This window comes from Coregonus lavaretus (assembly GCF_964263955.1).
Source record: "Coregonus lavaretus genome assembly, contig: HAP1_SCAFFOLD_439, whole genome shotgun sequence".
Classification (NCBI taxonomy): Eukaryota; Metazoa; Chordata; class Actinopteri; order Salmoniformes; family Salmonidae; genus Coregonus; species Coregonus lavaretus.
Window position 1 is genome coordinate 315,124 of NW_028165087.1, and position 12,915 is coordinate 328,038.

Consider the following 12,915-nt stretch of genomic DNA (forward strand, 5'->3'; position numbering starts at 1 on the left):
TAGCGCCAGGAAGGTTAGCGCCAGGAAGGTTAGCGCCAGGAAGGTTAGCGCCAGGAGGTTAGAGGCAGTTGGTTAGCTACAGTAGAATAGCTACAGTAGTTCAAATCAATTTAATAGATCGATATAAAGGTTTTAGAAGTCAAACCAACGATGTGGTAAGGAAGGGGTACCTAATTATCACCACCTCTTTTTTACTACAGTAGTCTACATCCAAAGATTCAAAGTGTGTCATGATGTTCTATTGAGATGTCAATCAGATAACAGATTAGTGGATTATGATGTTCTATTGAGATGTCAATCAGATAACAGATTAGTGGATTATGATGTTCTATTGAGATGTGAGTTCAGATAACAGATTAGTGGATTATGATGTTCTATTGAGATGTCAATCAGATAACAGATTAGTGGATTATGATGTTCTATTGAGATGTCAATCCGATAACAGATTAGTGGATTATGATGTTCTATTGAGATGTCAATCAGATAACAGATTAGTGGATTATGATGTTCTATTGAGATGTGAGTTCAGATAACAGATTAGTGGATTATGATGTTCTATTGAGATGTGAGTTCAGATAACAGATTAGTGGATTATGATGTTCTATTGAGATGTCAATCAGATAACAGATTAGTGGATTATGATGTTCTATTGAGATGTGAGTTCAGATAACAGATTAGTGGATTATGATGTTCTATTGAGATGTCAATCCGATAACAGATTAGTGGATCATGATGTTCTATTGAGATGTCAGTTCAGATAACAGATTAGTGGATCATGATGTTCTATTGAGATGTCAATCCGATAACAGATTAGTGGATTATGATGTTCTATTGAGATGTCAATCAGATAACAGATTAGTGGATTATGATGTTCTATTGAGATGTGAGTTCAGATAACAGATTAGTGGATTATGATGTTCTATTGAGATGTGAGTTCAGATAACAGATTAGTGGATTATGATGTTCTATTGAGATGTCAATCAGATAACAGATTAGTGGATTATGATGTTCTATTGAGATGTGAGTTCAGATAACAGATTAGTGGATTATGATGTTCTATTGAGATGTGAGTTCAGATAACAGATTAGTGGATTATGATGTTCTATTGAGATGTCAATCCGATAACAGATTAGTGGATCATGATGTTCTATTGAGATGTCAGTTCAGATAACAGATTAGTGGATCATGATGTTCTATTGAGATGTCAGTTCAGATAACAGATTAGTGGATCATGATGTTCTATTGAGATGTCAATCAGATAACAGATTAGTGGATCATGATGTTCTATTGAGATGTCAGTTCAGATAACAGATTAGTGGATCATGATGTTCTATTGAGATGTCAGTTCAGATAACAGATTAGTGGATTATGATGTTCTATTGAGATGTCAATCAGATAACAGATTAGTGGATTATGATGTTCTATTGAGATGTCAATCAGATAACAGATTAGTGGATTATGATGTTCTATTGAGATGTCAATCAGATAACAGATTAGTGGATTATGATGTTCTATTGAGATGTCAATCAGATAACAGATTAGTGGATTATGATGTTCTATTGAGATGTCAATCAGATAACAGATTAGTGGATTATGATGTTCTATTGAGATGTCAGGTCAGATAACAGATTAGTGGATTATGACGTTCTATTGAGATGTCAATCAGATAACAGATTAGTGGATTATGATGTTCTATTGAGATGTCAGGTCAGATAACAGATTAGTGGATCATGATGTTCTATTGAGATGTCAATCAGATAACAGATTAGTGGATCATGATGTTCTATTGAGATGTGAGTTCAGATAACAGATTAGTGGATCATGATGTTCTATTGAGATGTGAGTTCAGATAACAGATTTAGTGGATCATGATGTTCTATTGAGATGTGAGTTCAGATCAAGACAGGCGCTATGACTCTTTGTGAATGTGTTTGTGTCTCCAGGTATCAACAGTGCGTTGTTGGAGCGGCTCCAGTTACCAGTCCCGGACCAGGAGAGGAGCTGTTACAGTCATGTGTTAGTGGAGAGACTCATACGAGTGATGAACGTGGCCTCACAGCCAGGTAACACACACACACACAGTCTGGTACAGCTAACCTTGTGGGGACACACCATTCAGTCCTGTTTTACCTAAACCTAGCTCCTAACCCTAACCCTAACCCACAGCCAGGTAACACACACACACACAGTCTGGTACAGCTAACCTTGTGGGGACACACCATTCAGTCCTGTTAAAAATCCTATTTTACCTAAACCTAGCTCCTAACCCTAACCCTAGCTCCTAACCCTAACCCTAGCTCCTAACCCTAGCTCCTAACATTAGCTCCTAACCCTAGCTCCTAACCCTAACCCTAGCTCCTAACGCTAGCTCCTAACCCTAACCCTAACCCTAGCTCCTAACCCTAGCTCCTAACCCTAGCTCCTAACCCTAGCTCCTAACCCTAACCCTAGCTCCTAACCCTAGCTCCTAACATTAGCTCCTAACCCTAGCTCCTAACCCTAACCCTAGCTCCTAACCCTAGCTCCTAACCCTAACCCTAGCTCCTAACCCTAGCTCCTAACCCTAACCCTAGCTCCTAACCCTAGCCCTAGGCAGGTTATCTTAGAGTTCTTGGGCACGGGGACTATGGTGGTCTGCTTGAAACATGTTGGTATTACAGACTCAGTCAGGGACATGTTGAAAATGTCAGTGAAGACACTTGCCAGTTGGTCAGCACATGCTCGGAGTACACGTCCTGGTAATCCGTCTGGCCCTGCGGCCTTGTGAATGTTGACCTGCTTAAAAGTCTTACTCACATCGGCTACGGAGAGCGTGATCACATAGTCGTCCGGAACAGCTGGTGCTCTCATGCATGCTTCAGTGTTGCTTGCCTCGAAGCGAGCATAGAAGTGGTTTAGCTCGTCTGGTAGGCTTGTGTCACTGGGCAGCTCGCGGCTGTGCTTCCCTTTGTAGTCTGTAATAGTTTTCAAGCCCTGCCACATCCGACGAGCGTCAGAGCCAGTGTAGTATGATTCAATCTTAGACCTGTATTGACTCTTTGCCTGTTTGATGGTTCGTCGGAGGTCATAGCGGGATTTCTTATAAGCGTCCGGGTTAGAGTCCCGTTCCTTGAAAGCGGCAGCTCTACCCTTTAGCTCAGTGCGGATGTTTCCTGTAATCCATGGCTTCTGGTTGGGGTATGTACGTACGGTCACTGTGGGGACGACATCATCGATGCACTTATTGATGAAGCCAGTGACTGATGTGGTGTACTCCTCAATGCTGTCTGAAGAATCCCTGAACATGTTCCAGTCTGTGCTAGCAAAACAGTCCTGTAGCTTAGCATCTGCGTCATCTGACCACTTTTTTATTAGCCGAGTCACTGGTGCTTCCTGCTTCAGTTTTTGCTTATAAGCAGGAATCAGGAGGATAGAGTTATGGTCAGATTTGCTAAATGGAGGGCGAGGGAGAGCTTTGTATGCGTCTCTGTGTGTGGAGTAAAGGTGGTCTAGAGTTTTTTCCCCTCTGGTTGCACATTTAACATGCTGGTAGAAATGAGGTAGAACGGATTTAAGTTTCCCTGCATTAAAGTCCCCTGCTACTAGGAGCGCTGCATCTGGATGAGCGTTTTCCTGTTGATTAATGGCCTTGTACAACTCATTCAGTGCAATCTTAATGCCAGCATTGGTTTGTGGTGGTAAATAGACAGCTATGAAAAGTATAGATGAAAACTCTCTTGGTAAATAGTGTGGTCTACAGCTTATCATAAGATACTCTACCTCAGGCGAGCAAAACCTTGAGACTTCCTTAGTATTTGATTTTGTGCACCAGCTGTTGTTTACAAAAATACAGAGACCGCCACCCCTCGTCTTACCCGAGTCTGCCGTTCTGTCCTGCCGATGTAGCGTATAGCCTGCTAGCTGAATGTTGTCATTGTTGTCATTCAGCCACGACTCCGTGAAACATAAGATATTACAGTTTTTAATGTCCCGTTGGTAGGATAACCGTAATCTTAAATCGTCCATTTTATTATCCAAAGCTTGAACGTTGGCTAATAGGATTGATGGGAGAGGCAGTTTACTCGTTCGCCGTCGGATCTTTACAAGGCACCCCGACCTACGTCCACGGTATCTCCGTCTCTTCCTCACGCGAATGACGGGGATCTGGGCCTTGTCTGGAGTCTGTAGAATATCCTTCGCGAACGCCTCGTTGAAGAAAAAGTGTTCGTCCAACGCGAGGTGAGTAATCGCTGTCCTGATATCCAGAAGCTCTCTTTGGTTATAAGAGACGATGGCATAAACATTATGTACAAAATAAATTACAAATAACGCGGAAAAACACACATAATAGTACAATTGGTTAGAGGGCTGTAAAACGGCAGCCATCTTCTTCCGGCGCTGTTCAGTAATCTGCCTAAATGACTACCGACCCGTGGCACTGACGTCTGTAGCCATGAAGTGCTTTGAAAGACTGGTCATGGCTCACATCAACAGCATAATCCCAGAAACCCTAGACCCACTCCAATTTGCATACCGCCCCAACAGATCCACAGATGATGCAATCTCTATCGCACTCCACACTGCCCTTTCCCACCTGGACAAGAGGAACACCTACGTGAGAATGCTATTCATTGACTACAGCTCAGCATTCAACACCATAGTGCCCTCAAAGCTCATCACTAAGCTAAGGATCCTGGGACTAAACACCTCCCTCTGCAACTGGATCCTGGACTTCCTGACGGGCCGCCCCCAGGTGGTAAGGGTAGGTAACAACACATCTGCCACACTGATCCTCAACACGGGGGCCCCTCAGGGGTGCGTGCTCAGTCCCCTCCTGTACTCTCTGTTCACCCATGACTGCATGGCCAGGCACGACTCCAACACCATCATTAAGTTTGCCGACGACACAACAGTGGTAGGCCTGATCACCGACAACGATGAGACAGCCTATAGGGAGGAGGTCAGAGATCTGGCCGTGTGGTGCCAGGACAACAACCTCTCCCTCAACGTGACCAAGACAAAGGAGATGATTGTGGACTACAGGAAAAAAAAGAGGACTGAGCACGCCCCCATTCTCATCGACGGGGCTGTAGTGGAACAGGTTGAGAGCTTCAAGTTCCTTGGTGTCCACATCACCAACGAACTATCATGGTCCAAACACACCAAGACAGTCGTGAAGAGGGCACGACAAAGCCTATTCCCCCTCAGGAGACTAAAAAGATTTGGCATGGGTCCTCAGATCCTCAAAAAATTCTACAGCTGCACCATCGAGAGCATCCTGACTGGTTGCATCACCGCCTGGTATGGCAACTGCTTGGCCTCTGACCGCAAGGCACTACAGAGGGTAGTGCGTACGGCCCAGTACATCACTGGGGCAAAGCTCCCTGCCATCCAGGACCTCTATACCAGGCGGTGTCAGAGGAAGGCCCTCAAAATTGTCAAAGACTCCAGTCACCCTAGTCATAGACTGTTCTCTCTGCTACCGCACGGCAAGCGGTACCGGAGTGCCAAGTCTAGGTCCAAAAGACTTCTCAACAGCTTCTACCCCCAAGCCATAAGACTCCTGAACAGCTAATCATGGCTACCCGGACTATTTGCACTGCCCCCCCACCCCATCCTTTTTACGCTGCTGCTACTCTGTTAAGTATTTATGCATAGTCACTTTAACTCTACCCACATGTACATATTGCCTCAACTGCCTCAACTGGCCGGTGCCCCCGCACGTTTACTATGCAACGGTACCCCCCTGTATATATAGCCTCCCTACTGTCACTTTATTCTATTGTATATATAGCCTCCCTACTGTCACTTTATTTTTTACTTCTGCTCTTTTTTTTCTCAACACTTTTTTGTTGTTGTTTTATTCTTACTTTTTTGTTTAAAATAAATGCACTGTTGGTTAAGGGCTGTAAGTAAGCATTTCACTGTAATGTCTGCACCTGTTGTATTCGGCGCATGTGACCAATAAAATTTGATTTGATTTGATTTGATTTGATTTGATTTTAACCCTAGCTCCTAACCCTAACCCTAGCTCCTAACCCTAGCTCCTAACCCTAACCCTAGCTCCTAACCCTAGCTCCTAACCCTAGCTCCTAACCCTAACCCTAGCTCCTAACCCTAGCTCCTAACCCTAACCCTAGCTCCTAACCCTAGCTCCTAACCCTAACCCTAGCTCCTAACCCTAGCCCTAGCTCCTAGCCCTAGCTCCTAACCCTAGCTCCTAACCCTAACCCTAGCTCCTAACCCTAGCTCCTAACCCTAACCCTAGCTCCTAACCCTAGCTCCTAACCCTAACCCTAGCTCCTAACCCTAGCCCTAGCTCCTAACCCTAGCTCCTAACCCTAACCCTAGCTCCTAACCCTAGCTCCTAACCCTAACCCTAGCTCCTAACCCTAGCTCCTAACCCTAACCCTAGCTCCTAACCCTAGCTCCTAACCCTAACCCTAGCTCCTAACCCTAACCCTAGCTCCTAACCCTAACCCTAGCTCCTAACCCTAGCTCCTAACCCTAACCCTAGCTCCTAACCCTAACCCTAGCTCCTAACCCTAACCCTAGCTCCTAACCCTAACCCTAGCTCCTAACCCTAGCTCCTAACCCTAGCTCCTAACCCTAACCCTAGCTCCTAACCCTAACCCTAGCTCCTAACCCTAGCTCCTAACCCTAGCTCCTAACCCTAGCTCCTAACCCTAACCCTAGCTCCTAACCCTAGCTCCTAACCCTACCCCTAGCTCCTAACCCTAGCTCCTAACCCTAACCCTAGCTCCTAACCCTAACTCCTAACCCTAGCTCCTAACCCTAACCCTAGCTCCTAACCCTAACCCTAGCTCCTAACCCTAACCCTAGCTCCTAACCCTAACCCTAACTCTAGCTCCTAACCCTAACCCTAGCTCCTAACCCTAGCTCCTAACCCTAACCCTAGCTCCTAACCCTAGCTCCTAACCCTAACCCTAGCTCCTAACCCTAGCTCCTAACCCTAACCCTAGCTCCTAACCCTAGCCCCTAACCCTAACCCTAGCTCCTAACCCTAACTCTAGCTCCTAACCCTAACCCTAGCTCCTATCTCCTAACCCTAGCCCCTAACCCTAACCCTAGCTCCTAACCCTAACTCTAAACCTAGCTCCTAACACTAATTCTAACCTTAACCCTAAACCCCCTAGAAATAGCATTTGACCTCGTGGGGACCAACAAAATGTCCCCAGTTGGTCCAATTTTTGTTTGTTTACTATTCTTGTGGGGACTTCTGGTCACTAATAGTTAAACACGTCCAAACCCCCAAACGTGTGTGTGTGTGTGTGTGTGTGTGTGTGTGTGTGTGTGTGTGTGTGTGTGTGTGTTTGTTTGTGTATATAGATGGTAAGGTACGTCTGGCTACTCTGGAGCTGAGCTGTCTACTGTTGAAACGGTCGGTCCTCTCCTCTTCCTCCTCCTCTTCCTCTCCTTCTCACTGCATCATCAAGGACGTACACCTGGCCTGTCTAGAGGTGAGTGTGTCAGTTACTCCCAATTCACTCCCTCCCCCTTGGTCCTAACCTCTTGATGTTAGGTTGAAGGGTCTGGATCATTCTAAGCAGCTTCCACCTTACAGATCTGAAGGGTCTGGATCGTTCTAAGGAGCTTCCACCTTACAGATCTGAAGGGTCTGGATCGTTCTAAGCAGCTTCCACCTTACAGATCTGAAGGGTCTAGATCGTTCTAAGCAGCTTCCACCTTACAGAGCTGAAGGTTCTAGATCGTTCTAAGGAGCTTCCACCTTTTTGTTTAACTTGCAGATGGTCAGTTAAGTCCCCTGTCCACACTCCTCTCTGGACCCCAGCCCAATACCCTCCTCTCTGGACCCCAGCCCAATACCCTCCTCTCTGGACCCCAGCCCAATACCCTCCTCTCTGGACCCCAGCCCAATACCCTCCTCTCTGGACCCCAGCCCAATACCCTCCTCTCTGGACCCCAGCCCAATACCCTCCTCTCTGGACCCCAGCCCAATACCCTCCTCTCTGGACCCCAGCCCAATACCCTCCTCTCTGGACCCCAGCCCAATACCCTCCTCTCTGGACCCCAGCCCTCCTCTCTGGACCCCAGCCCAATACCCTCCTCTCTGGACCCCAGCCCAATACCCTCCTCTCTGGACCCCAGCCCAATACCCTCCTCTCTGGACCCCAGCCCAATACCCTCCTCTCTGGACCCCAGCCCAATACCCTCCTCTCTGGACCCCAGCCCAATACCCTCCTCTCTGGACCCCAGCCCTATACCCTCCTCTCTGGACCCCAGCCCAATACCCTCCTCTCTGGACCCCAGCCCAATACCCTCCTCTCTGGACCCCAGCCCAATACCCTCCTCTCTGGACCCCAGCCCAATACCCTCCTCTCTGGACCCCAGCCCAATACCCTCCTCTCTGGACCCCAGCCCAATACCCTCCTCTCTGGACCCCAGCCCAATACCCTCCTCTCTGGACCCCAGCCCTCCTCTCTGGACCCCAGCCCTATACCCTCCTCTCTGGACCCCAGCCCTATACCCTCCTCTCTGGACCCCAGCCCAATACCCTCCTCTCTGGACCCCAGCCCTATACCCTCCTCTCTGGACCCCAGCCCAATACCCTCCTCTCTGGACCCCAGCCCTCCTCTCTGGACCCCAGCCCAATACCCTCCTCTCTGGACCCCAGCCCAATACCCTCCTCTCTGGACCCCAGCCCAATACCCTCCTCTCTGGACCCCAGCCCAATACCCTCCTCTCTGGACCCCAGCCCAATACCCTCCTCTCTGGACCCCAGCCCTCCTCTCTGGACCCCAGCCCTATACCCTCCTCTCTGGACCCCAGCCCAATACCCTCCTCTCTGGACCCCAGCCCAATACCCTCCTCTCTGGACCCCAGCCCTCCTCTCTGGACCCCAGCCCAATACCCTCCTCTCTGGACCCCAGCCCAATACCCTCCTCTCTGGACCCCAGCCCAATACCCTCCTCTCTGGACCCCAGCCCTATACCCTCCTCTCTGGACCCCAGCCCTATACCCTCCTCTCTGGACCCCAGCCCTCCTCTCTGGACCCCAGCCCAATACCCTCCTCTCTGGACCCCAGCCCTATACCCTCCTCTCTGGACCCCAGCCCTCCTCTCTGGACCCCAGCCCTCCTCTCTGGACCCCAGCCCAATACCCTCCTCTCTGGACCCCAGCCCTCCTCTCTGGACCCCAGCCCTATACCCTCCTCTCTGGACCCCAGCCCAATACCCTCCTCTCTGGACCCCAGCCCAATACCCTCCTCTCTGGACCCCAGCCCAATACCCTCCTCTCTGGACCCCAGCCCAATACCCTCCTCTCTGGACCCCAGCCCTCCTCTCTGGACCCCAGCCCTCCTCTCTGGACCCCAGCCCTCCTCTCTGGACCCCAGCCCAATACCCTCCTCTCTGGACCCCAGCCCTCCTCTCTGGACCCCAGCCCAATACCCTCCTCTCTGGACCCCAGCCCAATACCCTCCTCTCTGGACCCCAGCCCAATACACTCCTCTCTGGACCCCAGCCCAATACCCTCCTCTCTGGACCCCAGCCCAATACCCTCCTCTCTGGACCCCAGCCCTATACCCTCCTCTCTGGACCCCAGCCCTATACCCTCCTCTCTGGACCCCAGCCCAATACCCTCCTCTCTGGACCCCAGCCCTCCTCTCTGGACCCCAGCCCTCCTCTCTGGACCCCAGCCCAATACCCTCCTCTCTGGACCCCAGCCCTATACCCTCCTCTCTGGACCCCAGCCCAATACCCTCCTCTCTGGACCCCAGCCCTCCTCTCTGGACCCCAGCCCTCCTCTCTGGACCCCAGCCCAATACCCTCCTCTCTGGACCCCAGCCCTCCTCTCTGGACCCCAGCCCAATACCCTCCTCTCTGGACCCCAGCCCAATACCCTCCTCTCTGGACCCCAGCCCTCCTCTCTGGACCCCAGCCCTCCTCTCTGGACCCCAGCCCTCCTCTCTGGACCCCAGCCCTCCTCTCTGGACCCCAGCCCTCCTCTCTGGACCCCAGCCCAATACCCTCCTCTCTGGACCCCAACCCAATACCCTCCTCTCTGGACCCCAGCCCAATACCCTCCTCTCTGGACCCCAGCCCAATACCCTCCTCTCTGGACCCCAGCCCAATACCCTCCTCTCTGGACCCCAGCCCAATTCCCTCCTCTCTGGACCCCAGCCCAATACCCTCCTCTCTGGACCCCAGCCCAATACCCTCCTCTCTGGACCCCAGCCCAATACCCTCCTCTCTGGACCCCAGCCCAATACCCTCCTCTCTGGACCCCAGCCCAATACCCTCCTCTCTGGACCCCAGCCCAATTCCCTCCTCTCTGGACCCCAGCCCAATACCCTCCTCTCTGGACCCCAGCCCAATACCCTCCTCTCTGGACCCCAGCCCAATACCCTCCTCTCTGGACCCCAGCCCAATACCCTCCTCTCTGGACCCCAGCCCAATACCCTCCTCTCTGGACCCCAGCCCAATACCCTCCTCTCTGGACCCCAGCCCAATACCCTCCTCTCTGGACCCCAGCCCAATAACCTCCTCTCTGGACCCCAGCCCAATACCCTCCTCTCTGGACCCCAGCCCAATACCCTCCTCTCTGGACCCCAGCCCTCCTCTCTGGACCCCAGCCCTCCTCTCTGGACCCCAGCCCTCCTCTCTGGACCCCAGCCCAATACCCTCCTCTCTGGACCCCAGCCCTATACCCTCCTCTCTGGACCCCAGCCCTATACCCTCCTCTCTGGACCCCAGCCCAATACCCTCCTCTCTGGACCCCAGCCCTCCTCTCTGGACCCCAGCCCAATACCCTCCTCTCTGGACCCCAGCCCAATACCCTCCTCTCTGGACCCCAGCCCTATACCCTCCTCTCTGGACCCCAGCCCAATACCCTCCTCTCTGGACCCCAGCCCTATACCCTCCTCTCTGGACCCCAGCCCAATACCCTCCTCTCTGGACCCCAGCCCTATACCCTCCTCTCTGGACCCCAGCCCAATTCCCTCCTCTCTGGACCCCAGCCCTCCTCTCTGGACCCCAGCCCTCCTCTCTGGACCCCAGCCCTCCTCTCTGGACCCCAGCCCTATACCCTCCTCTCTGGACCCCAGCCCTATACCCTCCTCTCTGGACCCCAGCCCTCCTCTCTGGACCCCAGCCCAATACCCTCCTCTCTGGACCCCAGCCCAATACCCTCCTCTCTGGACCCCAGCCCAATACCCTCCTCTCTCTCTGTATGACATTTGTTTTCTTTGCAACACTCATCCTCCTCCTCCTCTTCTTCTTGTTAAATGAATAATTTCGTTCCAGTATTTCCTTTCTTGCACCACAATGGAATCTCTGACTCTTGTCACAAAATAGTCTGTTTGTTTTAATTGGAATAGCAACCTTTTTAACCAGGAAGTATTGTTCATAACAGCCCTGAATGACATCATCCCCCATTCCTTCCTGCTTCCTCCCCCATTCCTTCCTGCTTCCTCCCCCATTCCTGGTACCTGCACAATAGTACTCCACTATTTCCTCTCTACTTCACGAGGATGACCATCTAATGTCTCTGGCTGATTTTATTATTGGAATACCACTTTAACCCATGAAGGAATGTTTGTTCTTGAAACCCCGTGAATGACAGGATCTAATGTCTCTGGCTCTGTCAGTGCTGAGATACGGGTAACTAACAGAATAAAGGAAACCCTTGAGGAAATGGGTGGGACACAAAGTCTATTGAAAGCGGGTGCTTCCACACATGAGCGGTTCCTGAGTTCATTAAGTCATTAAACATCCCATCATGCTTAGGGGGTCATGTATAAAAAATGCTGGGCAGGCCATTATTTTGCCTGTCATGGCTGTGCTCCGATAGGATGACACAGGGCTTGAGTGGTCCCTGAAGGGTTTAATGAGCATGAGTGGTGTAAACCTGTGTGCCATGGCCGTCTGTCACCAGTACCTCAACCCAATTCAACACTTACGGGAGGTTCTGGAGCGGTCGCCTGAGACAGCGTTTTCCACCACCATCAACAAAACACCAAATGATGGAATTCCTCGTGGAAGAATGGTGTCGTAGAGTTCCTTGTAGAATCTATGCCAAGGTGCATTGAAGCTGTTCTGGCTGGCTGGTGGCCCAATGCCCTGTTAAGACACTTTTACATTAGTATTTTGGCAGTTACCTGTATATCAGGTCTTTGGTCTCTCTGACTGTCTCTCTGGCTGTCTCTCTGGCTGTCTCTCTGGCTGTCTGACTGTCTCTCTGGCTGTCTCTCTGGCTGTCTCTCTGGCTGTCTCTCTGGCTGTCTCTCTGGCTGTCTCTCTGGCTGTCTCTCTGGCTGTCTCTCTGTCTCTCTGGCTGTCTCTCTGGCTGTCTGACTGTCTCTCTGGCTGTCTCTCTGGCTGTCTGACTGTCTCTCTGGCTGTCTCTCTGGCTGTCTCTCTGTCTCTCTGGCTGTCTCTCTGACTGTCTCTCTGGCTGTCTCTCTGACTGTCTCTCTGGCTGTCTCTCTGGCTGTCTCTCTGGCTGTCTCTCTGGCTGTCTCTATGGCTATTTCTCTGTCTCTCTGGCTGTCTCTCTGTCTGTCTGTCTGTCTGTGTGTGTCTCTCTGTCTGTCTCCTGGTTGAGGAGTGTGTGTGGTGTCGAGGAGTGTGTGTTCAGAACTACCCAGTAAGTGTGATGTGTATTCTGTGTGTTTCAGGGAGCCAGAGAAGAGAGTCTGCATCTGCTACGACGCTTCTATAAGGTAAGTTTTCCTCTCTCTCTCACGCACGCACGCACGCACGGACGCACGCACACACACATACACACACACACACACACACATACACACACACACACACACACACACACACACACACACATATACACATACACATACACGTACACACACGTACACACACGTTAAGCCTTCATTCTTGTTATCCTACCTTGTCAAGGCGTTCTGGTGCCTTGTGAGGGACATTGTGTTCCTGGTAA

General features: G+C 50.7%; 1 protein-coding gene across 1 annotated transcript in view; it reads left to right on the forward strand.

Annotated features, from left to right (window-relative positions):
• The window catches only part of LOC311116282 (protein CLEC16A-like), a 137,035-nt gene that overhangs the window by 91,245 nt on the left and 32,875 nt on the right, over positions 1–12,915 (forward strand). The window contains 3 exon segments of the mRNA XM_084191385.1: positions 1,944–2,063; positions 7,330–7,460; positions 12,638–12,682. Of these exon segments, the coding sequence (XP_084047511.1) occupies positions 1,944–2,063; positions 7,330–7,460; positions 12,638–12,682 (296 nt within the window).